Below are 27,110 nucleotides of genomic sequence, written 5' to 3'. Positions count from 1 at the left end.
TGTCTAAATGTTGTTGAACAAACTTTAAAAGCACTTGAACATACTTTTTGTTCAGCAATGGAGTCTTGCGTGGTGAACATGCATACAGGCCATACAGGTTGAGTGCATTACTTATTGTATTCTTTGATATAATTGTAGCTGCTGATTTCAAGTCTTTCTGTAGCTTTCAATGGGTGGTCCTAGCTTTTAGACAACTCTTCTGATAATATGTTTTACTCATCCTTCTAAAGGTTTTCAAGGAGCACCTGGTCATGGCCAGTTTATGGTGAAATGATGTTTTAACCACTTCCAGATTATGGCCAAAGCAGTGCTCACTGGAACATTCAGTAGTTTAGAAATTCTGTAACAAATTCCATCAGTATGTTTTTTAACAGTAAGGTTGTGAAGGTCTTGAGACAGCTCACCAGTTTTACCCATCATGTGATGTTTCTTGTGTGGCACCTAGGCAAGGCTGCTTTCACACTACGTTTTTTTAACATGAGTCATGAATGTTTTTTTGCTGCAAAAGCGGATCCTGCTTTTACAGCAAAAAACGCATGCAAACGCATGTGTTATTTTGCAGGATCCTGTCACTTTAAGTTTATGGCGGGCATTGGAGTCATGTGATCGGGAGTGAGGGGAACTGAACGTGAAAGACTGGGAGCCGACATCTAACAGCTGTGGAGGCTCATAACCAAGGTAAACATCGGGTAACTTGCTTGGACACCCGATATTTACATTGGTTACGAGCATCTGCAGCTGCTAGGAGCTGGCTGCCTGCTCCCTGCACACGTAACCAAGATAAACATCGGGTAACTAAGTCCGCAGTTACCCGATATTTTACCTTGGTTACGAGCATCCTCCGCTCTCAGGCGGGGGATAGTGGAGAGAGAGGGAGGGAGGTGGAGAGAGAGATTGATCACGCTTGGCTGGTTTCTGGGCATGCTCAGTGGAGCAAGCAGGATCTTGTCTATCAGCATGCCAGCATTCACATGTGTTTGCATGCTGTTTAGTCAGTATCCAGCAATTTGCAGTATTTAGACGCAGCTCAAAAACGCTACAAGTAGCGTTTTTGAAAAAAGTTAAAAAACTGCAAGTCGCTGGATCCTCACTATAACGCACGCAAACGCATGTGAACGCATGTTGACGCGAGTCCATTGCAAATGCATTGGAATGAAAACGCATTTGCACTAGATCCGTTTTTGCGTTAAAAAAACGTTCATGACGGATGTTAAAAAACGTAGTGTGAAAGCAGCCTAAGGTAAAATAAGGTTAGACACCTTATTTTAGGTCATCAGTTGAACCAGCTGCGATTATTTTTCAGTTAGTGGCAGGATTGCTTTCTAATTACTAATAGATTTCAGCTGGTGTCATGACTTTCCATGGCTTTTTGCACCTCTATTTCTGCAGGTGTTCAACACTTTTTCCTGTCATTTCTCATTATTGCACATAACTTAAGTTATGGACATCTATTGTTTGATTTCTTTGTGTGTATTGGATGGGTTGTTACCGATATCCAGGGCCGTATTTACCATTAGGCACCCGTGGTCCCGTGCCTGGGGCGGCAGGATGCGGGGGGGGCGGCACCTTCTAGCAGTAAAAAAAAAATAATTTTTTTTTACACATCCATTAAATCCGCTGTATTTTCGGAGGAGGGAGGGGGGAGAGGCGCACCTCCATTTATTTGTATCCGCGTCAATTAAGACGTGAATGCAGACAAACTGCGGCGGCAGGGCACAGAGAGCAGATTGACCTCGGAACTGCCGGCGCCTGCGCTTCCGGGGTCACAGGCGCTCCAATCAGCTCCTTCCTCTGTGCTGCGTCCAATGCTGTGTGGACGTCACATGCAGAGCTCACAGCAGGACGCCGTAGAGGACGCCGCGATGGAAGCCGGTGTCAGAAGAGGATACTCACACGAGCCAGGAAGATGACGGCGGGCCCTGGAGCAGGTAAGTGCTCGCAGAGCTGAAGATTCATAAGGAGCGTGGGGGTGTCTCTAATGCAGACCGGAGATCTGCGCATGTGGTGGGGGGAGAGAGGCTGTTACTGGGGGAGACTTTGTAGAGCTGTAGGGGGAAAAAGCGCAATAGGGTCTTACCCGGTATGAGGGTAGAGAGACAGAAAGAGGTACACTCACCTGGTAGGGTTGTGAAAGTCACAACTCCTTATGATCGCATGTGAGTGCCTTTTTGTGGTTTAGCAGCGGCCCCGGAATGCAGTATATAAAATATAGGTCAGGTAAAGAGAAAACCGGTTTAAATGCGCGCTAAAAACCACTGATGTTGTAGATGAAAAAGATTCCTTTATTTCATAATTCTACGCGTTCAGAGACATCTCCGTCTCCTTCCGCAGGAAAATAAATCATATTACAAAAAAGGGGCAACAGAGCCTATATAAAGGAAGACGAGTAGCCACATATGCATTTGAAAAGTGAACAGCCCATATGACTCAGAGCCGATGACTCAGCGCCGCATGGAGAAGAGAAGGAGAAAAAAAAAAGGGGAAAGCACACATTAAATCAGCACAAATGAACCGAAGGAATTACCGTGAAATAACATGAACATCTCAAGGAGAAAATTAGTGGATCAGTGAAGGATCAATAAAAAACATAAAAATAATAATTATTGCGTGTTATTTAATAAAAGAGTATAAAAAGAAAAAAGTGGGGACAAGGGTAAAAGAAAAGCAGATGGTGTGCAAACCCAGAAAGTGTAGGTGATAGCACGGAGGCCAAACCTCTACACTAAACAGGAATATGGTTACTGTGGATTTGTACTTGGGGAAGTGAACATAAATAATATGTGGAACAGGCACAAGGTGGTGGGATTAAAATACATAGAAAGTGCATATTTGCTAAAATAAATCTCTCTTATGTGTATTTTGAATATATAAAAATGGCATATTTACATGTGAGAGGGACCGGAAGAGAAAAAACTTTTTTATTATTAAACTTGAGTTGCAAGAAAAAATTATATACATATATATACATATATACACACTTATATATATATATATATATATATATATATACATACATACATACATACATACACACAAAAAAAATATTAGTGGTGTATAGGGAATCGCTAGATTAAAAGTAATTGATATTTAAGGGCAAAGAATCCACTCCACTATGGAGCGGTTCTATAGAAAGGGAAAATTGTTAAAGCGTATGCGTGGAAAGGTGACAAGAGTTAAATAGACTGAAAGGTAATGAAAATTCATAACCATGGGAAAAAAAGCTCAATACACCTGTGCTCAGCAGGTAGAGAAGAGGAGCGGTTCCCTGTGAAAGAGAGAAGACTGCTAGAGCGTGTGCATGATGGGGTGATGTGAGTTCAAAACAGTAAGAAGTGCAGGAGTTCATACCCGTGAAAAATAAACTTACTGCGCCTGCGTTAAACAATCGAAGGAAAAGAATTGGTTCCTTATAGTGCACGAAAGCACACAAATGAGTATGAAAAAAAAAAAAAAAAAAAAAAAGGGAAAAAGAAAAACATGGAATACTATAGAGTAAAATCTACAGTGATTCAAATGAGGGTGTTGGGGATGTGTAGACAATAAGCTGGAGGAAAGAGAAAGGAATAGATAAAAAACGCAATAGAAGCATATGATAAAAACATGAATAAATGCAGGGCTGTCATGATATTAAAATTATATATAATATTATAGGTTGATATAAAATGGTATAAAAGACAATGAGTGTTAATGAAACAACACATACATGAAGAGGGGGTATTAAAAAGGGAAAAATATATAAATATATATATATATATATATATATATATAAATAAATAAACATATGTATACATAAAAACATTCATGAAGATGCATACATATATACGTATAAAACCATTTTTGCAGTGGTCGAAACACCATTATAGGAACCTAAAAACAAGAAAGGGCAGCAGGAGAAGAAACCAGATCAATAAAACAAATCAGTGACCTCATTTAGGCCCAGGGGTTTCAAAGTGTTTAATTTATGGATCCAGAAAGTTTCCTTCTGCTTAAGGTTTCCATTCTATTGAGAGCATCGGGGGCTACCTGTTCTATCGGTGTAATATTAAAAGCCATCTCTTTATTGTGCTTCAAGGCACAATGTTTTGAAAGACCGTGTAGCATATAGCCCTTCTTCACATTGTGCCTGTGCGAGTTCAACCTGTTATGAAGAGACTGGATAGTCCTCCCTACATATTGTTTGCCACACACACAGTCCACTAAATAGATCACAAAATCTGACCAGTGCGCGGCCCCGGAAATTCCCCTTTGCTCTGAACCCGGCAGGTATTTACTGTGTTTATGTTCCACTGTGTATATTCTGTTCTGTGCACATATTGCGGTTACATATTACTGTGTATATTCTGTTCTGTGCACATATTGCAGTTACATATTATAAAACGTCTTTTGCACCAAGAACTCGTCTCTGGTTGTCATTGCCCTAACGCAATCGAAATCCTCAGTACATACAATAGTATTACAGGAGGGGGAAGCATGCATGGGACATTGTGAGGAGGGGGCAGCATGCATGGGACATTGTGAGTAGGGGGCAGCATGCATGGGACACTGTGAGGAGAGGGCAGCATGCATGGGACACTGTGAGGAGGGGGCAGCATGCATGGGACACTGTGAGGAGGGGGCAGCATGCATGGGACACTGTGAGGAGGGTGCAGCATGCATGGGACATTGTGAGGAGGTGGCAGCATGCATGGGACACTGTGAGGAGGGGGCAGCATGCATGGGACACTGTGAGGAGGGGGCAGCATGCATGGGACACTGTGAGGAGGGGCAGCATGCATGGGACATTGTGAGGAGGGGGCAGCATGCATGGGACATTGTGAGGAGGGGGCAGCATGCATGGGACATTGTGGGGGGGGGCAGCATGCATGGGACATTGTGAGGAGGGGGCAGCATGCATGGGACATTGTGAGGAGGGGGAAGCATGCATGGGACATTGTGAGGAGGGGCAGCATGCATGGGACATTGTGAGGAGGGGGCAGCATGCATGGGACACTGTGAGGAGGGGGCAGCATGATGTGAGGTCAATGTACAGATCATATTTCATAATTGAGGAAGGTGTGGTGGGTATAATTTATAAGGGAGGGCAGTGTGTAGTTTATTAGGGGCAGTGTGACAGTCACAGTATATAAGTGGGGACGGTGTGGTGGGAATATTTTATACTCATGCTATGTTTTGATGTGCCCGTGGTGATCCCCATTGGGGGGGGATTAGTGCCCTTCGTTTCTCATTGATACTTTTTCAAGTGTTTTACAGAGTAGATCTGCCTTAAAAAGAGGTCGTGTGCGAAAACTCATAGTGTTACGTTGTCACTAAGGGGCGCGACCACTTAAAGTGCCTAGGGCAGCATGAAGGCAAAATACAGCCCTGCCGATATCTGTTGAGAATTTCATGACAATAGCAGCTTTAGAAATATATTTACTTAGAAAATTGGTGATGTCTTCAATACTTATTTTAGCTGCTGTATGTGGTTTGGGGGCGAACGGAGGTTGAACTTATTAATAGAGTCCCTTTAATGAATGTTGTTGTGCCCCTATGATAGTTCCTCTATAATGAAAAACTGCAGAATTCAGGGGTATAGCAACAAAGGGTAATCTGAAGTGACGAAAAAACTCCTATGCCCTATATAAAGAAAGAGACTAGTGTTCTAAAAAAACTTAATACTTTTTTTGCAATAACCCCTTCACCACCTAGCAATTTTTTTGCGAGATGAGTTGTCATTTTGAATAACACCATTCATTCTGCAATATATTTTACTGGAGAACGGGGAAAAAATTCCAAGTGTGGTGAAATTGCAAAAATAAAGTGCAATTTCACGATTGTTTTTATTTACCTTGTTCACTATATGGTAAAACTAACCTGGCAGTATGACTCCTCAGGTCAGTACGAGTTTGTACATACCAAACATGTATAGTTTTGTTTTTTTTTTTTTATATGTAAGAGATGAAAAAAAAAAAAAAAAAAACCCCAGAAATTTGTCAAAAAAAGAATTGCTCTTTAGGTACCATTTTCAAAGACCCATAGCATTCTAATTTTCTATAAATCTGGGGTTGTGTGGTGGCTTATTTTTTTGCGTTCTGAACTGACAGTCTTAATAATACCATTTTTGGGTAGATGCAATGTTGATCCTCTTATGTTATTGCAATGTTGCGACAGCCAAAAAAACAAACAAACCATAATTCTGGTGTTTTGATTTTCTTCTCATTACGCCGTTTACTGATCAGATTAGTTCATTTTATATTGTGATAGATTGGGCACTTCTGTCCTCGGCGATACATAATATGTTTAATTGTTTTATTTTCAATACGGCAAAAGGGGGTTAATTTAAACTTGTAGGGAGTTTTTTTATATTTTTCTTAAACTTTTTTTTTACACTTTTTCTTTTATTTACTAGTCTCATTAGAGGAAATGAAACTGATACAGTCCAATCGCTTCTGCTGATTAGAGCGATGCTTCAGCACCCCTGATTTCTCATGGTCCCCACTTTCTCAGAGACTCCACCAGTTGTATTCTGAGGTTAAGATTGTTTAACAACCTTTGATGACATGACAGTGATGTGACATGATGTAATCAAAGGTCTCTTAATTGTAGGAGTCTAAGACCCTGTGCGCACTTGAAAACAGAATTTTCTTAAGAAAATTCCGCAGAGTCTGAAAGATTACCGCACCCGCGGTAAAAATCCGCGGCAGACCGCACCCAAAAACCGCATGCGGTTTGCCGCAGTTTGCTGTGGTTTTACCGCAGTATTGTTCGCGGTATTGCCGCGGTTTTGCAGCAGGCGGGTTGGTACATGTGCTTTAATGCATTCAATGCAATAAAGCAAATTGAAAAATAAAAAGTAATTTCCTTCTGAGATAGATAGCAGACAGATAAATAGATAAATAGACAGATAGAAGAATAGATAGAAGGATAGGGGGATAGATAGAGTCCCTGTGAGCACACGCTGCAGTTCTCCCGAGCGGTAATGTGTGTTCACATTACCGGCCGTGGGAAATGACCTGTGGTTACCTCTGCTGTCTCATTGCGAGGCTGCATTCAACAGTGTCAGTCGCGGCTGGATGCAAGCATCGGAGGACGTAGATCATGCCGGACCTGTGTGGATTACGCTGGAGCTGTGTGTTTCGGGGGGGTTAATAAAGGGGTGAACCAGGGGCTTTTTTGTGTTTTATTTAAAATAAAGGATTTTTCGGTGTGTGTGTGTGTTTTCACTTTACTTACGGGTTGATCATGTCAGCTGTCACATAAACGCTGCCATGATAAAGCCTGGACTTAGTGGCGGCGATCCGCTGCCATTAACTCCTTATATTACCCTGATTGCCACCGCATCACGGCAACAGGAAGAGCCGGGGACACTCCGGGACTGCCGCATAATGCCGTTTGCTTGCTATGTGTATTCTATATGTCTGTGTATGAGTGTGATGTGTGTGTGTGTTCTATGTCTTTGTCTATGATGTGTGTGTGTTTACTCTCTGCTCCGCTTCCTCTTCCTGTCATAATGACATCACTTCCCTGCAAACCTCAGGGCAGCGATGAACATTACCGCAGGTGAACCGCGAAATACCGGAGGGAATAACGCAGGAAAACTCAATGAACCGCACAGAATTTGCTGCCTGCGTTATTCCCTGCGGGATTTAACGATTACATGGCAGTCAATGGAGTGAAAACCCGCAGCGATGTGTGGAAAAGAAGTGACATGCAATTGTTTTTGCTGCGGGAATCCCGCAGCAAAACATGCAGCTGTCAAAATCCGCATAGTGCGCACAGCATTTTTTTTTCCCATAGGTTTTGCTGGTGAATCACTGCAGAGATGTTATGAACATTTTCTGCAGCGAAACATGCAGCAAAACCGCAGGAAATCCGCGGCAAAAAAACGGCAAGTGCGCACAGGGCCTAAAATAACTGAACAGGAGACAGGCTGCTATGCTGGACTGGAATTAGGGGGAAGGGAGAGCAAACTGGGCAATTCCACAGGGCCCCCATTCTCCTATGGGCCCCAGCATTTCTATCTTGATATGGTAAGACTGCTGAAGGACCTTTATTACATTAGTAACATTATGGTCACATGAGGTTACTTAATTGCAGGAGTCTAAGGCGGGCTTTGCGTGTTGCGACATCGCAAGCCGATGCTGCGATGTCGCACGCGATAGTCCCCGCCCCCGTCGCAGGTACGATATCTTGTGATAGCTGGCGTAGCGAAAATCATCGCTACGCCAGCTTCACATGCACTCACCTGCCCTGTGACTGTCGCTGTGGCCGGCGACCCGCCTCCTTCCTAAGGGGGCGGGTCGTGCAGTGTCATAGTGACGTCACACGGCAGGCGCCCAATAGCGGCGGAGGGGCGGAGATGAGCAGGATGTAAACATCCCGCCACCTCCGTCCTTCCGCATAGCAGCCGGCGGCAGGTAAGGAGATGTTCCTCGCTCCTGCGGCGTTATACACAGCGATGTGTGCTGCCGCAGGAGCGAGGAACAACATCGTACCTGTCGCGGCAGCATAATCATGAAAAAGTCGGAGCCTGCAATGATACGATAACGAAGCTTTTGCACTCGTTAATCGTATCATCTAGCATTTACACACTACGACCTCGAAAGTGACGCCGGATGTGCGTCACTTTCGATTTAACCCCACCGACATCGCACGTGCGATGTTGCAACGTGCAAAGCCGCCCTAAAGCTGAAAAGGAGACAGTTTGATCAAAATCAGCTTCTCTACATGTCGATTCCAGTGTCAGTTGAATTCTAACCAGAGTACACCTCATTCTACTGGCCAGGAGTGCCATAAGGTCACCCAAAAGCAGTGTGAAAGACTGGTGGAAAGCATGCCAAGACGCATGAAAGCTGTGATTACAAATCATGGTTATTCCACAAAATATTGATTTCTAAACTCTTCCTGAGTTAAAACATCATTAGTATTGTTGTTTCTAAATGATTATGAACTTGTTTTCTTTGCATTATTTGAGGTCTGAAAGTAATACATTTTTTGTTATTTTGACCATTTCTCATTTTCAGAAAATAAATACAAAATTTATTTCTTGGAAATTCGGAGACATGTTGTCAGTAGTTTATAGGATAAAAGAACAATTTACATTTTACTGAAAAATATAGCTATAAGGCTGGGACTACACAGGGATTAGTGCAAGTGCGCGCATGACACTTGGCTCACGCTCGCAGCATTGCGGGAGCCGAGTGTCATGCGACTGTGATCCGATCCTGCGATCAGACCACAGCTGCGGAGGGGAGGGCCGGCGCTGCAGGGGAGAGGGAGGGATTTATCTCCCTATATCTCCTCCGTTGCCGGCTGATGTGAGAATCGCACTGCACTTTACTGTAATGCGAGTGCAATGCGATGTTTCTCAGTTTACCCATAAACTTGAATGGATGTGACAGAATCTAGGATCGCATTCCACCCGCAGCATCCTGCGATTTGTTTTCTCAGTCCGATTAGCGCTGAGAAAACAATCGCTCATGGGAGCAGCCCCATAGAGTAATATTGGTCCAAGTGGAATGCGATTTTTTTTTTTGTCGCATTCCACTCGCTCCATATTACTTGCTCTGTGTGTTAGTCCTAAAGAGAAAAATCAGAAAAACTTTTGCAGTGGTCTCTTCATTTTTGCCAGGGCTGTATTACACACATGTTACACACAGGGTTTGGAGAGTTATGTTGATGTTCTAGAATGTGATGACATGATTATATTTGAATAAATATTGATTTTTTTTATTTCAAGAATAAAATGGGGATTGTTGTTCATGAAAAAAAAAAACATTCCTGGAAAATAAGCCCTAGTGAATCTTTCAGAGCAAAAAAGAATATAGTACCCTGTCTTATTTTCGGAGACACAACGTAGGTAAACTAAGATACTCGTGATTTTCTCATTGCGTTTTTTTACATGCATTTTATCTTGTTTTAGACGCTGCTGTTTCTGTTTCTTGATAGTACAACATGTATTAAATAAATCTGCTTTGGTTTTGATACCGATATTCAATTATGACAAAACTGTTTTGATACAGTCATATACGGATTACATGCGTTTTAGTGCGTTTTTTACTTGCAAATTTTTCACATCTAAAGCCCGCTTTACACTCTGCAATGTATCTTACAATGTGTCGGCGGGGTCACGTTGTAAGTGACGCACATCTGGCATCGTAAGTTACATTGTAGCATGTAACAGTTACGTGCGATTGCGATTGAACGGTAAAACGTTCATCGCATGCACGTCGTTCAATTCCTAAAAATTGAACGTCAGATTGTTTATCGTACCCGGGGTAGCACACATCGCAGTGTGTGACACCCCGGGAACGATGAACAGATCTTACCTGCGTCCCGCGGCTCCCGCCGGCAATGCGGAAGGAAGGAGGTGGATGGGATGTTTACGTCCCGCTCATCTCCGCCCCTCCGCTTCTATTGGCCGGCTGCCACGTGACGTCGCTGTGACGCCGAACGTCCCTCCCACTCCAGGAAGTGGACGTTCGCCGCCCACATCGAGGTCGTATGGACGGGTAAGTGCGTGTGACGGGATTTAATCATTTGTGCGACACGTTCAACAAATTGAACGTGCCGCACATACGATGGGGGCGGGTACGATTGAATACGATATCGTATGCTGAATCGTATGGTGTAAAGCAGGCTTAATGCAAGTCTATAGAGAAAATCTGCACATAAAACTCAGCGTATTCACAAGAAAAATTGACATGTTGCGGATTTTAAACATGCAGGTTAGTTTACACTGAGTAAAGAAGCCCAGTGGGCAGGAGACTTCTATAAATCCCATCCACTTTGCTGGAACTGGAAAACACTGCGGTTTTTGAAGCAGTCAAAATACGCAACCATCAAAAACTCATTGTGGGAACTTAACCTAAATGTATTCGCAATAGTTGTTCTCTCCTGCAAACAATGCTTCTAGGTCAAAATACCTACACAATGCAGTAACTGATAAACATTTCTGCCTATGAAATGCACTGCCTATGGGTATGAGGGGTCAAATACTTTCTGAGCTGTCAGAAACATGTGGTGGACACATTAGTCATTGATGAGCTATTTGAGGACTGCATGCATGGCTGATCAGCAGCTGTGGTCATAGCCTTTGTGAATGCAAACACAAGGCTGTCAAAAGGATCAAAACTTAAAAAGCTGTTTAACTATCCTTCATGTTGCAAAATTAAACTAAAACATAATTTTTAGGCTCAACCATTCCTGACATGTCAAAACTGAGAAGTCTACTCAGTTAAGCCACTTTTTATCCCACTCAAAGATATCAACATGATAGAGCTATACTTGTATTAAAGGCCCATAATAACTACTGTTGTTAGCCAAATATACCACACTTTATACCAGGGGTGGGGAACCTCCGACCCCCAGTGATGTATATTCCCCCAGCATCTCCTGTGAAGTATATATCCCAACATCTGCTGTGATGTATATGCCCCAGCCCCTCCTGTGATTTATGTGCCCCAGCTCCTCCTGTCATGTATATGCCCCCAGCCCCTCCTATGATGTATATGCCCCCAGCCCCTCCTGTGATGTATATGCCCCAGCCCCTCCTGTGATGTATATGCCGCAGCCCCTCCTGTGATTTACAGTATATACCCCCAGCCCCTCCTATGAAGTATATACCCTCAGCCCCCCCTGAGATCTATGTGCCCCAGCCTCTTCTGTTTTGTATATGCCCCACATCTCCTGTGATGTATATACAACAGTCCCTGTGTCTCCTATGTGATGTATATACAGCAATACTAGTGTCTCTTATGTGATGTATATACAGCGGTCTCAGCGTTTCCTATGTGATGTATATGATTTACAAAACGTATTATCACAAAGATTTGACTGCGCTCCAGACTGAGACAAACCTAGAAAAGCAGTTGTGAGAAGTAACATCATCTAACATCACAGCCGCACCAGAGAGAAACAGCTCCAGCCACCTTTAATTGCTTGACCAAATATAGGAGGATAATTTTCAAGTTGATAATTTTGTGTGGCCTGCGAATGATGGTAGAAATTTACAAATGGCCCGCAGCAGAAAAAGGGTAACCCACCCTTGCTTTATACCGTCACTTAACTTTTTGAAGTTTTTTTCGATCTAGAGTGAATCCTAGTTTATTTCAACTGAATCTTAAAGACGTTGTCCAAGATTCCAAAAAAGTCCTGATTTTCTAAATCCAATACATCTCTTCTTAATAGGCTGTTTCTGTATCACATCACATCCCCATTCAGGAATGAGATGTAATAGGGGGCACAGAGTGGTACCATGTCTGCCCCCCTTTTTTCTAGTAATCAGTATCACTTCCTGTGGCAGTGGAAGTACTTTTACAATATTTGCAACCATGCATCTTTATTGATGTCTAACCTTCTAGAGCTTTAGGGGATGGTTATGATACTGGAAGTGGTTATTCGCAAATGCTATCACATATGTTCCCCAATACTTAAACCATATTTTGAATGCAACCATACATATAAGTTAAAAAGTCTTTTTGCTATAAACAAACACTCTCATGCTCTTACTGATACCTTTTCCAGAGAACTTAGCCCGGCTAAGTCTAGGAGAGCAGACCGCAGATACCCTTCTCCAAGTTCCACCATACTGATTTGAGCTGTTATCCATAGCGAGGCCATCTCCTGATGATGAGGAACCACGCTGTCCTTTTAGGAAGGAGAATCTGTGCACAAGGGATGGAGAAGAAGAGTCTGTTCCATGTGAAGAAGTCACTTTTTGATTTCTTGAAGCACCTGGTACTTGTATATCTCCAGATTTTGAGTCTGTTTTTCCAAGGAAAAGCCATGAAGAAGATGTTTGGTTTTGAGGTTTACGACGAGAACAAATGGGGCTTTCTAAGGCAGCAAATGTGCTGGACCTACTAACTGTCTCTTCAAAAATTCCAGCCATTGGTGCTGAGATGAACTTAACTGGATTTTTAAGAGCAGCAAGGTATGACTGTCGGAAACGACACTTTGTTTCCTTGACATTCAAATCTTTATTGAGTTTTCTCCTCAGGCATGGGGTGCACACCCCTTCTTCACTGGCTTGAGTTCTCCCACACACCCACTTATTATTAGCAACGCTTGAAATAGGATCTCCGTTGACTTTTGTAACCCTGGTACAATCCCCCATTTCCCGGTGGCAAGAATTGGATGGTTTATTTTCTGCAGTGAGAGCAGTTTCTAAAAGGTCTACATAGTCTCCTTCCAGATCTTTGTCTACTGTATCATCCAATTGTGGTGTCATGAGATCGCTGGTCTGACCTACAAGTTCTTCAAGCTCTGAAAAGTCTATAAAGGAATATGAGGTTTTGTTCTGCATGGACGTTAGCGTCTCATCAATATTATCTTTGCATTGTATTTCCAAGGAAGTATGACATGATCTTTCATCTATTCTTCAGCTTATTTGTTGATATGAGCATTCCAGAGATGGGACAAGGTAGACAACACAAATTCAGATATGTTTAAATTCAAATCGATAGTTATTTTGTGTATTTAGGGATTACTAAATTTCTCTTTGAAATAGATTTTGTTATTTTGTTGCTTTACAGATTACCAGTTTTCAACAGTATTTCCAGGAATATGTCCACACCAGGCAGTCAAGAAATTCAATTAAATTAGATCTCTGCTTGAGTGGAAAAATCCATGTCACTTTTTAAATGTCAGTGTACTAATGAACCGCCTGATTTTGTCATGGCCGCTTAACATCCTCAAGCAACTCCCAAGAAGATGGGGCCGAGTCAGTGTTCCAGTGCATGTCTCCAGTTATGAGTCCATATGGGGACCAGCCATGCTGTGTCCACCAAGCACTCGGCATGGAGGCTGCAATTAAACAGTACATTAAGCAGCCTTGTAATCACTCTCTAATGAAGCAACGCGACCGGCGTCCAAGAGACCTGCGGAAGGAATATAAATTGAATTAGGAATATGCTTTATGGACGCAGGATGTGTGCAAATACAAGGGAATAAAGCAAGGCTGGGATAAATAATTGCGCAGACAACAACCCTCGCCGTATGTTTACATTTTCCTGTGTGCCTTGTCCTATTTTTCATGGTGAGGCAAAAATAAATGTTTGTTTAGCAGGAGTTCATTGGCATTTATCCACCTAAGGAAAGATGAATAGAGCAGACTACTAAGCGCATGCAGCCAAGATATTTACACATCACCATTTCCTACAATCCGGCACAGAAAACACAATCACAATGATAGTTACTGTGTGTAAAGGGGCACATTTTCACTCCTATCAGTAGAAAGTTAGTTGCCATTAGTTGTATAGCTCCCACATATAATGTAGCGCTGTATGCATATCATATTGCGCTATAAAGGCTTTCTGGGGACTCTGAGTGTCTATGACCTGTGCCTCAGTGTTAAGGGGGGCACCACGGACCCTGATGACCTTGCACTTCTGATCCTACAGATTTTGCCTGACATGATGCATCTACCTTTAGGCAATACTCAGGTAGTGCTATTTGGACCCCATATCCACAGCATTATTTGGGCACTGCAAAGTAGTGATAGTACATTGTGTGACCACTGGCTTCACTTGACGCTCATGGGCCCGAAAGCATGGGCTCCAAATATGGCAGAGTAATGGTCTTTTCATATGGACCCACGGGACCTCTCAGGCTATGTGCCCACGCTGCGGAATATGTGCGGATTTTGCCGCGGATTTCTCGCGGAAAAGCCGCGGATTTTCCAGAAATCTGCAGCACAGCTACTCACCAGCCATTTCTATGGCATTTGGGAAATGCTGTGCCCACGCTGCAAATTTTTCCGCAGCAGAAATCGTGCGGATTTTCGTGCGGAAAAATCTGCAGCATGTCAATTATTGTTGCGGATTTTCGTGCGGATTTTGCCTATTCAATTGAATTAAAAAAAAAAAAACGCAAATTCCGCAACAAAATCCGCGTCAAATCCGCATCACATCCGCACAAAATCCGCACCTATGAAAAGGTGCGGATTCCAGGGGAAAGCTGCAGATTTTGATGCAGAAAAATCCGCAGATACAGAGTCCCGTGGGCACATAGCCTTATACGTCTAGGCCATGCACCTATTATATTTAGGTGACTGTATTATTAAGAAACTATATGGCAAACCTTAAGGGGAATTTCTCAGGTATCTTCAGGAGCCCCCTGTTTCTATGCCTCTCATTTGCCAGAGGCGGTGTGCTCCTGCAGATTGACAGTTCAGATGAGTGGCATAATCGCAATCCAAGCTAGCTTCAGAGCAGTACTTTTAGGGTATGTGCGCACGTTGCTTTTTATCTGCTTTTTACCTGCTTTTTTGCTGCAAAAACTCAGCTTTTCAAAGAAGCAACATGTCAATTGTTTTTGCCATTTGGGTTTTGCACTGCAAAGCTGAGTTTTTGACCAAAGTTCTGCCACAAAAAGGCAGCATTTAGAACAACATAGTGTGAACAAGAAACCCAAATTCCCATAGACTTTGCTTGAATAGAAGAACACATCCATTTTGGCATTAAACAGCGCAGAAGAAAAAGCAGCAAAAAAGCAGGTAAAAAGCAGGTAAAAAGCAACGTGCGCACATACCCTAAGGGCTCTTTTCCACATGCGATTTTCATGTGCGAGTGCGATCCGAAAAAACATCTGATCGCACTCGCACCAGTGTTAATCACTGTTTCCTCTTTCCTGTTATTTCTCGACACGAATCGTGCTCTCGGTGCAATTACAGCATGCTGCATTTTGCACCAAGTCTCGGCTCACGCACCCCCATGCAACCCTATGGGACCGTGTGAACCATCGCACTGCACTCGCATGTTATGCGACTGCAGTGCGATATACGCAGAGAGGCAGCGGAGGAGATGGGGATAAAGTGCTCCCCCCCTCTTCTCCAAGGCTGTGATATGATCGCAAGCAAAGGGTCATCACATCGGAAGCTATGCACAAGTGGAAAAGAGCCTTTAGGGTGCGCTCACACAAGCGTTGAAATCGGATAAGTGCAATGAGAGAAAATCTCGCATTGCTCTCTGACCAATGCTAGTCAATGAGGGAGAGCAGTTGGTCAGCTTTTATCGCATCCAGATTCTGGATGTGAGAAAAGTAACAGCATGCTGCGATTTTCTGCTAGAGCCGTATCTCTTGCACCCATTCAAGTGAATGGGTGCGAGAAATACATCGGACTGCACTCGGATGTTACCCCAGTGCAGTGCAATATACACACAGGCTGACAATGGAGGAGATGGGGGGGATTAACCCCTCCCTCTCTGCAGCGCGCACCCTCAGCTTCGCAGCTGTGACCCGATTGCAAGATCGGGTCACAGTTGCATGACACTCAGCTCACGCTCTTGCAGCAGAGCCTGAGCCGAGGGTCATTAGCATATCGCATCTGATGCCATACGCTCGTGTGAGTCCAGCCTAAAGCAAAGAAGGTAGCTGATGACTGAGATTGCAGGTGGATGTAACCATAGCAACACGCTGTATACTAAAAGAAAAATATCCCTCTGTTTTTGAGAACATAAAGGATCTTTAATAAGAGGTATATTACAAAGTCCCCCTTTTTTTTTTACAAGCATTTTGCAATTGTACAAATTTAAAGGGAATCTGTGAGCAGGCTTTTGTTATGTCAGCTGTGAGCAGCATGATGTAGGAGCAGAGATCCTGATTCCAGCGATGTGTCACTTAATGAGCTGTTTGATAAAATCCCTGTTTTATCTGCTGCAGATCTAGCAGTTCTCTAAAGCGGGCTTTACACGCTGCAACATCGCTAGCCGATGCTAGCGGTGACGAGCGCGATAGCACCCGCCCCCATCGTACGGCCGATATGTGGTGATCGCTGCCGTAGCGATAATATTCGCTACAGCAGCGATCACCATATATCAGCCATACGATGGGGGAGGGTGCTATCATGCTCGGCATCGCTAGTGTCACACGCACATACCTGCTCTGCGACGTCGCTGTGACCGGCGATCTGCCTCTTTTCTAAGGGGGCGGTTTGTTCAGCGTCACAGCGACGTCACAGCAGCGTCACTGAACCGTCGCCCAATAGAAAAGGAGGGGCGGAGATGAGCAGCCAGAACATGCCGCCCACCTCCTTCCTTCCTCCTTTTCCGGTGGACGCAGGTAAGGAGATGTTTGTCGTTCCAGCGGCGTGACACACAGCGATGTGTGCTGCCGCCGGAACGACAAACAACATTGTACCTGTCACTGCAGCGATATTAAGGAAATGAGCGACGTGACAACGAGCAACGATTTTTGACGTTTTTGTGCTCGTTGATCGTTGTTCATTTGCGTTACACGCTGCGATGTCGGTAACGGCGCCGGATGTGCGTCACTAACGACGTGACCCCAACGATATATCGTTACCGATGTTAAGGCTGGGGGACACATGGACTTTATTGCGAGTCAATCGCATAACACTCGGCTCCCGTTCTGCTGGAGTGTAAGCCAAGTGTTATCTGAGTGTCATGCTACTGTGCTACGATCCTGTGATCACTACACAGCTGCGGAAGACAGGGCGAGCGCTGCGGAGGAGAGGGAAGGACTAATCTCCTCCATTGACAGCTGATGCGATTCTCGCACTGCACTCGCATTACACCGGTGTAATGCGAGTGCAATGCGATGTTTCTCTTGCACCCATAGACTTGTATAGGTGCAAGAGAAAATGAATCGGATTCCACCCACAGCATACTGTGATTGTTTTCTCGGTCCGATTAGAGCTGCCCCATTGAGTAAAATTGGTCTGAGCGGAATGCGATTTTTTTATCGCATTCCACTCGCTCCGTTTTTCTTGCCGTGTGTCCTTATCCTAAATGTTGAACTATGTATAACGCTATCCACACCAATAATTGAAAGATTTCTGCCCATCTACAGTGTACACAGACAGCTGTCAATCCATGGTGAGTGTAGGGTTAAACAGAGATCATGAAAATGGAGGACTACCTAGCAGTTTACTAATCTTCTAATGATAATCTCCAGCTAATAAAACATTGATTTTATCAAAACTACACTAAGAAGCCCAGTAAGTGACACACCGCTGGAATTAAGCCCACTTTACACGCTGCAATGTATCTTACAATGTGTCGGTGGGGTCACGTCGTAAGTGACGCACATCCGGCATTGTAAGGTACATTGTAGCGTGTGACAGGTACGTGCGATTGCGATTGAACGGTAAAACGTTCATCGCATACACATCGTACCTGTCTTTAGAATTGCACGTGAGATTGTTCATCGTACCCGGGGTAGTACACATCACAGCGTGTGACACCCCGGGAACGATGAACAGATCATACCTGTGTCCTGCAGCTCCCGGCCGGTAATGCGGAAGGAAGGAGGTGGGCGGGATGTTTACGTCCCGCTCAGCTCCGCCCCTCCGCTTCTATTGGCCGGCTGCCGCATGATGTCGATATCACGCCGAACATCCCTCCCACTCCAAGAAGTGGACGTTCGCCGCCCACAGCGAGGTCATATGGAGGGTAAGTACGTGTGACGGGGGTTAATCGTATGTGCGGCATGTTCAACAAATTGAATGTGCCACACATATGATGGGGGCGTTGCAAATCGCATACGAAATTGTATGCGAAATTGCAACATGTAAAGCAGCCTTTAGTCTCTCTGTCTCTACATTATGCTGCTATCTGATTAAAGGGGTATTCCCATCTTCAAGATCCTATCCCAATATGTATTAGGTGTAATAATCAGAGATGGACAAATAGTAACTATTCATATTTGGATTATTCGTAACGAATCCCAAAGTGCTATTCCTGTATTTGTCACAATAATAAACCTAATACAAGTCAATGGGGAACCCCAGCATTTTTCTTGCCATGACGAATGCTGGAATACTACTCGTTACACTGGTAATAATGATATTATCTAATACCTCCAATTAGAAATGTAGTATAGTTCTCCTGATATAGCCATGTCTCTTACCTCATGTGCAGAGCATTGCAGCTTAGGTATCCATGGTTATGTCTACTCATATAGTGACAGTAACTGCGGATGCTCTTGTTTGTAACCATGGATACCTAAGCTGCAATGCCCTGCCCATGAGGTAAGAGACATGGTTACATCAGTATAACTATACTACATTTCTAATTGGAGGTATTAGCTAATATTTTCATTACACCTTCTACATAACAGGATCTTGGAGCTGGAAAGGAATACCCATATAAGTTTCAAAAACCTGGTGACGGATTGCCTTTGCAAATCTGAGACTACCATTTCAAGGGGAGGTGGTTATCATGGCACTTTTTAGCCCAAGTCTGGTCTTCAATATGTCATGCTGATTTTCTAAGAAGACAATAAATGTAGTAGTATATAAATGCCTAATGGGCGGAAGCCAACAAATAACATACAAACTGCTAATAGATGTTGCCCGATTGTATTCAAATTCAGGACCCGAGTACCAAAAAGTAACAGTACCAGACAAAAGAGAGGCAATATGACTGCAGGCTTATGTTTTAGGTGCACACATTATATAAAAAAGTTGACAAAGTGAATTAAAAGACAATGTGCAGAGTAATATTTGTGACTTAATAACATAATGTGTGTGATATTGAGGCATTTGGTGGGGAGTGTATAGATGACTCCATTTAGGTGGTCCAATGATGTGGAATACTTCTATAGAAATGATAATGGTATCTGATCCAGGGGAGGACACATCATTGGTGCAAGCTGTGCGGGCACACAGGGGCCCAGCAGGTGAGGGGGCCATTATCACCTCCAAAGCAGGTGGAATTGTGCATTATGATGAGTTATTGGACTGAAAAGGGCACATATACTGTTGTTGCATCTCCAGCTGTGATCCCAAAGTGATACCGGACCGTGTAGACCAATCTGTAGTCACAGGTGCTTTGCACAAGACAGCCTTGTAATAGGAGCTGTATTCTCTGGTTCCCCATTATGGCTGACAATGCAACCAAGTGCATTCTGGGAAGGCAGCCTTGAAGTGCGAGACAAACTACACAAAAAGGAAAAAGTGAAGAGTACGGGAAAGCCAGTGTACATGTGGTGATGAGCGACATCACACGTCACCCGTCTGCACCTAATGAAGCATAATAAGTACATAATACCTTCCAGTGATGGACGCCTGCAGGAGTCGGGTACAAAACTTCTGGCTTGTACTTCTCAGGAGGGGCTGCTAGCTCCAACTTGCTTCTAACACACCTCCACTCACCAAGCTGATCCTGCCACAAAAAGGGACAAATCCCCGGCACCTACAGTCAAGCAAGCCTCCCATCGAAGGACCCCCTCCCTGTGCCTTCCATTGATGTGATTGGAGGGCTGTGGTCCGAATTTAGCTGCACCAAAGACAGAGGAATGTGGAGACAGAGCTTGGTGTCAGGCTGTCAGACTTTAATAGAAGCCCCCTCCCTTCCCCCCACAGCTTGCTGGCACTGATCACAAGCTAACAGTTGTATCAACAGTCACCTGCTGGGACTTGTACCCATTCACACACCCGAGAGTAGAGTAAAAAGTGTACTGTGCCGTATCGGATGGGCTGGACCCTGTACTGTCTGTACGGGACCCTACGCAGAATGACATCCCCTTACGTGCTCTTTGTCTGAGCTGCAGAGATTTAGCCTAGAGATGCAACAGAGCTGAGTATTGTAAGGGTACTTTCACACTTGCGTTTTTTCCTTCAGTCGCAATCAGCCGTTTTGGAAAAAAGCTAAATCCGTTAATGGATTCCGCTGCTTCCCATAGACTTGTATGGACGATGCATTGCGACTGATGGTCCTGCGTTGCATCCACCGGCCAACGCTGCGTTGCATCCGCCGGGCAGAAAGAACGCAGCATGTAGCGTTTTTCTGCCCTTCCCAGAGAGTAAAAGAAATGCAATGTGCTGGATTCCGTCGGCGTCTGTCATTTTTATAATGGAAGTCTATGGTGGCGGAATCTGTCATTTGACGGATTCCTGTGACGGATCCGTCTTTACACAACTGCGCATGCTCAGTTGAGTAAATTGCTGAAAAAAAAGCTACAACGGATTCCGTTGTTTTGCAGGATCCGTTGCATCACTTGTGCCACTATATGCAACGCATCCGTTACATCCGTCACACAACACAATGCGACGAATGCCGCACAACGCAAGTGTGAAACTAGCCTTACTATGTTGTGATATCTCTTAGGCTATGTTCACATGTCTAGTAATCATCCGTTAGAACGGATTCAGCAGCGATAAGTTGCCAAAAAGTTGTGCAAACACAACTTTTTTTGTCCATTTTTTAAAAATTGATTTTTGACGGATCCGTTGGAGTCTATGGAAAACAGATCCGTTAACTGATTGCTATTTATCTTCCATTGTAACTGATCCAGTATGCAAAAAACAGATCCTTTACAAATGAAAGAAAAACGGATAGTAATCAATAAGGTGTCTCAATCTTTTTTGCATCGGTTATGTAACAGATCCATTTTTGACAGTAAAGAAATAGACCAAAGGAATGCAAAAGTTTGTGTGAACATAGCCATACTTAGCCCTATCTAAAACCACACCGAACAGATCGTTATATCAACAGAGTTATGCCGAACGACAAACTTAGCTCTGCTCTGCTACATCTGAACTCAGTTCTGACACGATCAGTATCTGTGGTATGTTTATATATAAACTTGCATGTTATATAAAGCCCAGTATATGAGCTCCAGTGGCGGTTTCACTATGATATTTACCCCACAGGTCACACGTGTGGACGGACCCAGAAGAGCTTTATTAGGTATCCCTCCATTGTGACAAGTCCTTGCTGACACATTGTAAAGCCAAGAAAGTAAACAGTGATACAAACAAGCTCCTTGCCCTGACGTCTTTCCTTGATTGTTATCACAAGTAATAAAACATTAAGGGGTGCTTCACACATAGCGAGATCGCTGCTGAGTCACGGTTTTGGTGACGCAATAGTGACCTCATTAGCGATCTCGCTGTGTGTGACACTGAGCAGCGATCTGGCCCCTGCTGTGAGATCGCTGCTCGTTACACACAGTGCTGGTTCGTTTTCTTCAAAGGCGATGTCCTGCTTTGCAGGACGCAATTCTGTGTGTGACTCCTAGACAGCGACCTTGTTCACGACTTACGTAGGCGTGCATCTTCGTTGGTTTCCACGCCCTCTCTGTTCTGATTGGTGATCGCTACTGCGTTCTCATTGGACGTCTCATTGGGCGTCTTCCATTGTTTGGTAGGGCTAGTTCACTTGTCCCTGACCGCGTGTAGCAAGCAGATCGCAATACAGTCCATTCTGCATCGCTTCATCCGTTCATCAGATATTCTGGGCGTTGTACTCTGCAAGGTAGGAATTTTTTTGAGGTCGCAAATACATTTCCATAATATTATTACATTTCTATAAGTATCTATCATTGTGCTATAGAACATTGTGTGTTCATGCTTCTACACTTGCAAGCAAATGGTGAGAGGGCTTGGCTACTATCTGTACACATGCTTTTCTATGGGCAGACATTTTAACCCCTTCAAGACTGACCTTTTTTTTGCTTTACGTTTTTATTTCGCCATTCTTTTTCTGAGAGACGTAATTTTTTTATTTTACAGTCAATATGGTCATGTGAGGGCTCATTTTTTTGCGGAAATAACTGTGCTTTTAAATGAAACCATAAGTTTTCCCATATAGTGTACTGTAAACCGTCCAAAAATTCCAAATGAAGAAAAATTGTAAAATAAGTGCGATAGCGTCTCAATCACATGTTTTTACCGCTAACCATTTTTGCGCATATGATATGTTTGGCTCGCCTATTATTTCATTTAGCACAAAAGTTGTGATGACATAAAAATGTCATTTTGGCGTTTGAAATGTTTTTGCCGCTATGCCGTATCGTGATCAGATTAATTTTTTTTTTTTTTTTGCTTGATAGAGCGGCCATTCCTGAACGATACCAAATGTGTGTATATTTCAAATTTTTATTTTTTAATTTTAGATTTGGCGTATTAACATCGCCAACATCGCCATTTAAAGGATTAATCGGCACAAACAGATAACGATTTTGCTTGTGCCTGGCAGGCACACATCTCAGCTGTGAAAATCAGCTGAGATGTGCGCTGAACTCGGCATGCTGCCGCCGGCGGACCGCAGGCATTAACATTATGACATTTATGATGTAATATTACTGCCTGCCTGTGGTCGTTAAGGGGTTAAGGGGGTCTCATGTGTATACAACCATATACAGTACCTTTTGTGGCACACTTACAAATGTAATTAAACGTATTTTTCCTTAAATTTTACTATGTATAGTAATAATAGCGATATTTTTTGGTTACTATTCTAATTTTTTGCATTTCATTGTCATTTCCTAGATTACACAACATGAGCGATGAGGAGTGTAATCTTGTGGTGGCTGCTTTGCTGCTTGAGGCAGCTCAGCTAGAAAATAAGGCAGAGAGGAGGCGTTCCAAACAAAAACGGCGCATGTGGACAAGAGAGTGGCTGCAGAAGCGGTCTGAATTCACGCACATGCAACTGGTTAGAGAGCTTCAGGAGAAGAATCCTCACGATTTCAGGAACTATCTCCGGATGTCGGAGGAATCCTTCAAATTTTTGCTGGAAACAATAACACCAGTCATTAAACGGAAGGATACAGCAATGCGTGCTGCTGTCCCGGTAGATGAAAGACTGGCCGTCACGCTCCGTTTCCTCGCCACCGGTCGCTCGCTGCAGGATTTACACTTTTCTTCAGCCATTTCACGGCCCCTGCTCAGCGTATTAATTCCTGAGACATGTGATGCAATTTACAACTGTCTGCGCAGCTACATTCAATTTCCCAACACGGAGGAGGAATGGAGAAAGATTGCCTCAGATTTTGATCACCTCTGGCAGTTTCCTAATTGTGGAGGGGCGTTGGACGGGAAACATGTCCGTATAACTCAACCACCTAACAGCGGATCATACTTTTTTAACTATAAGGGCTATTTCAGTGTCGTCCTGATGGCTTTGGTGAACGCCAATTACGAGTTTATATTTGTAGATGTCGGCATGAACGGCCGAGTTTCCGATGGGGGTGTTTTTGAGCAAACACGTTTTGGCGATCGTTTGAACAACTGTGAACTGTTAAAAAATTAACGGCTGCTGCCCTGTTGTTGGGACGCCACATATTTGGCGATCAGCACTCCGTGCTGCTTCACCGCTAAGGCCAGTGTGCGCTGTGCCGCTGCCAGGGTGCGCTGCGTTGCTACAATCCTCCGGTGAGAGGCCTGAAGGTCTTCCAATGTTGGTATTTCTGTGGAAGGAATGGTACCACTTAAAAAGGCTAATTATATGTAGACATATAAATTAGAGGTACATGTTTGTTGTTAAAACTTACGGTTCGGTTGTTCCTCCTCGTCCGATAAGGATGGGCTGATGTTCCACCCGAAACTTCTAGCATCAGCATCAATGTCTAGGGAGAGACAAAACACTTCATAGTACATGATAGGTGGAGAGGCTGCTTTATACATGGAGGCCTGAAGAGGCTGCTTTATACATGTAGGACTGGAGAGGCTGGCTGCAATATTATACATGGAGGACTATGGAGGTGTATTCTAATATATGATTGGTTATGTGGGACCCTTTATACTATATGGAAGGCTATGTGGGGGCCATTATTGTATTTTGAGAACTAAATACAAGGGGGTACAAAGATACAACCAGGGGATGGGAATGTTTTGTGGTGAGGGAGAAAGGGTCGTTCTCTCAGCACCCAGCTTTCCTATGCTCTGCTATACATCTTCTCTCAGCACTCAGCTTTCCCATGCTCTGCTATACATCTTCTCTCTGCACCCAGCTTTCCCATGCTCTGCTATACATCTTCTCTCAGCACCCAGCTTTCCCATGCTCTGCTATACATCTTCTCTCAGCACCCAGCTTCCCCATGCTCTGCTATACATCTTCTCTCAGCACCCAGCATCCCCATGCTCTGATATGGGAAAGCTGTGTGATGATGGAAAGATATATAGCAGAGCATGGGGAAGCAGTGTGCCGAGGACAAGATGGATATCTCAACATAGGAAAGTTGGTTGCTGATAGAGGGATTTCAGTTCATGGGAAATCTGGGTGCTGTGGGTAAGATAGCTCTATCCAGTCAAAGTTATATGCCCCTAGTTTTATCTTCAAAAATTACCAGGCAAGCCTGCTCCCATGACATTGAGTGAGGAGGGAGAGACTGCAGGTGGCTCCTGCTGGTGCTCCGCCTCTGGTGGTGGCTCCAGCTGTGGCTCCGGGTCTGGTGGAGGCTCCAGCTGTGGCTCCGGGTCTGGTGGAGGCTCCAGCTGTGGCTCCGGGTCTGGTAGAGGCTCCAGCTGTGGCTCCACGTCTGGAGGTGGGTCCTGCTGGGGCTGCTGGTCTGTAGGTGGCTCCTGCTGTGGCTGCGGGTCTGGAAAAAATTATACCTTATAATATTTTCACGTGGGGGTAACTCACAAGAAGTACTCTTGTGGTACAACTCATGTGCTGTGTGTCATGTGGGCGGAATTACTCATGTGGTACTACTCATGTAAAATAGCCGCCATATACTGTGCAACCAATGTTAACACTAGTGCTGAGCGGACCCGGACTGTAAACGTCTGTATCCGCTAGTTTTTTGCGCTATCCCTGGGGCCAGACCCTATTGACTTATATGGGCAACGTATTCCGGAGCGGATCGTACTCTTTTAGTAAATCTGTCAGTAATATCCCCATGGCCGGACCACATTGACTTATGGGCACCGGATTACGGAGCGGATTTGAATTTTTTTTTTTAAATCGGTCATTGATTCGCCGACCCCGTATTATTGGCTGTTCGATCAACTATAGTTAACACCACTCACCGGGTTGGGGCTGGCTCTGAGAACGGATGCTGGCAATGCGGTTGCTTGATCTGTACCGCAGATCTGCCAGCTTCTTCCTTATTTGCGTTGTTGAACGCTGCACCCTGAATTTTTTAAAAAGGCCCCGACTAATCCTCCTCAGAATTGCCTTCTTGTGGAGGACAGGATGGTCATGGTGTCCAGCACACTGATAATCTCTCCTGTCCATGGTTCTAATAAGATAGGTCACTTCTGCCTCTCCCCATGGTGTAGATCGGCTTCTGGACGCCATATTTTTGCAGGTCACACCAACCCAAACAACAACACTGGGAAAACCCGCCCTAAAATCAGCGTCGTCCAATAGAATTATAACGTCGACGCAAGGGACTTGCGTGACGCAGTTGCGTTCTCTACGGGATCCCTGAAAATCAGTGACTCTGTGCAGTTGAATATTAAGTGACCGCCCAGTCACAACGCACCTACAACCACCAATAGGACTGGAGGGGGCGCGGAAACGGTGCACGATTCAAGATTAGAATCGTGCTATGTGACATGGTCCCTGCGACCGCTGAGATCGCTGTGAAGGTCGCCGTATCCTTGCGGCGTCGCTGTTGAGATCTGCTTGTTTGACAGCTCAACAGCGACCATGTAGCGATGGAGCAGCGATCCTGACCGGGTCAGATCGCTGGTGGGATCGCTGCTGCGTCGCTATGTGTGAAGGGACCCTAAGTCCAGGGTTAGATGACATCTACAGCCATTCACTCTGAGGGCCCTTAAGGCCCTGTCACACACAGAGATAAATCTTTGGCAGATCTGTGGTTGTAGTGAAATCATGGACATATTGTTCCATTTGTACACAGCCACAAACCTGGCACTGATTGTCCACAATTTCACTGCAACCACAGATCTGCCACAGATTTATCTCTGTGTGTAAAGTGGCCTATAGAGAAGTATGGAATCACATACTGTGGGCCATTCAATATGGCACCATGTGGAATCACAACCAAGTTGTGTTACTGTGTAGACCTATACAAATTTATGCAAAAAAAAAAAAATGTATATATATATATATATACATATACATATATATACAGTATATATCTCTAATATATAAAGCTGAATGTGTGTGTATGTCCGAGATTGGCATCTGCACTGTCGCAGCTACAGCCACAAAATTTTGCACACTCACACTTCTGGACCCCGAGATCATCATAGGCTATGTTTTGAGGGGAAATTTTAACCCCGCACTTTACAGTTATTCACCACAAAACCTGCCTCCATTAAAGCGAATGGAACTGGGAGGCACAGTGCAGCCAGAAGTTCAGAAGAATGCGCAGCCACGCCCTTATATGGAATGTTGGCGTGTCACAATGCAGCCAGGGAAAGAGACAGACACAGACAGGGAAAGAGGCAGACATAGACAAGGTAAGAG

General features: G+C 44.2%; 1 protein-coding gene and 1 long non-coding RNA gene across 4 annotated transcripts in view; both read right to left on the bottom strand.

Moving 5' to 3' along the window:
* The window catches only part of KIAA1755 (KIAA1755 ortholog), a 137,488-nt gene extending 115,038 nt beyond the window's left edge, over positions 1-22,450 (bottom strand). For 2 of the 3 annotated variants that reach the window (XM_075349805.1, XM_075349807.1), the window contains exons 1-2: positions 19,992-20,214; positions 12,496-13,859 (exon numbers count right to left, since the gene is read on the bottom strand). In XM_075349805.1, coding sequence (XP_075205920.1) covers positions 12,496-13,285 — 790 coding nt within the window. In that variant the 5' untranslated portion in view covers positions 13,286-13,859; positions 19,992-20,214. Of the gene's footprint in view, positions 1-12,495; positions 13,860-19,991; positions 20,215-21,987 lie in introns of those variants that run through there. The other variant, XM_075349806.1, reaches the window with a different exon arrangement.
* A 1,266-nt stretch (positions 22,451-23,716) lies between these two features.
* On the bottom strand, positions 23,717-25,458 carry LOC142310075 (uncharacterized). Its single transcript, XR_012754079.1, has 3 exons — positions 25,015-25,458; positions 24,220-24,294; positions 23,717-24,135 (listed from the first exon to the last, which is right to left on the bottom strand). It is a non-coding gene; the product is annotated as an uncharacterized LOC142310075 (long non-coding RNA).
* Positions 25,459-27,110: the final 1,652 nt, after the last annotated feature.

The sequence above is a fragment of the Anomaloglossus baeobatrachus genome, chromosome 5 (genome assembly GCF_048569485.1).
Source record: "Anomaloglossus baeobatrachus isolate aAnoBae1 chromosome 5, aAnoBae1.hap1, whole genome shotgun sequence".
NCBI lineage: Eukaryota > Metazoa > Chordata > Amphibia > Anura > Aromobatidae > Anomaloglossus > Anomaloglossus baeobatrachus.
The sequence above is the reverse complement of the archived record's forward strand: the minus strand, read 5'-3'. Positions and strand labels throughout refer to the sequence as shown.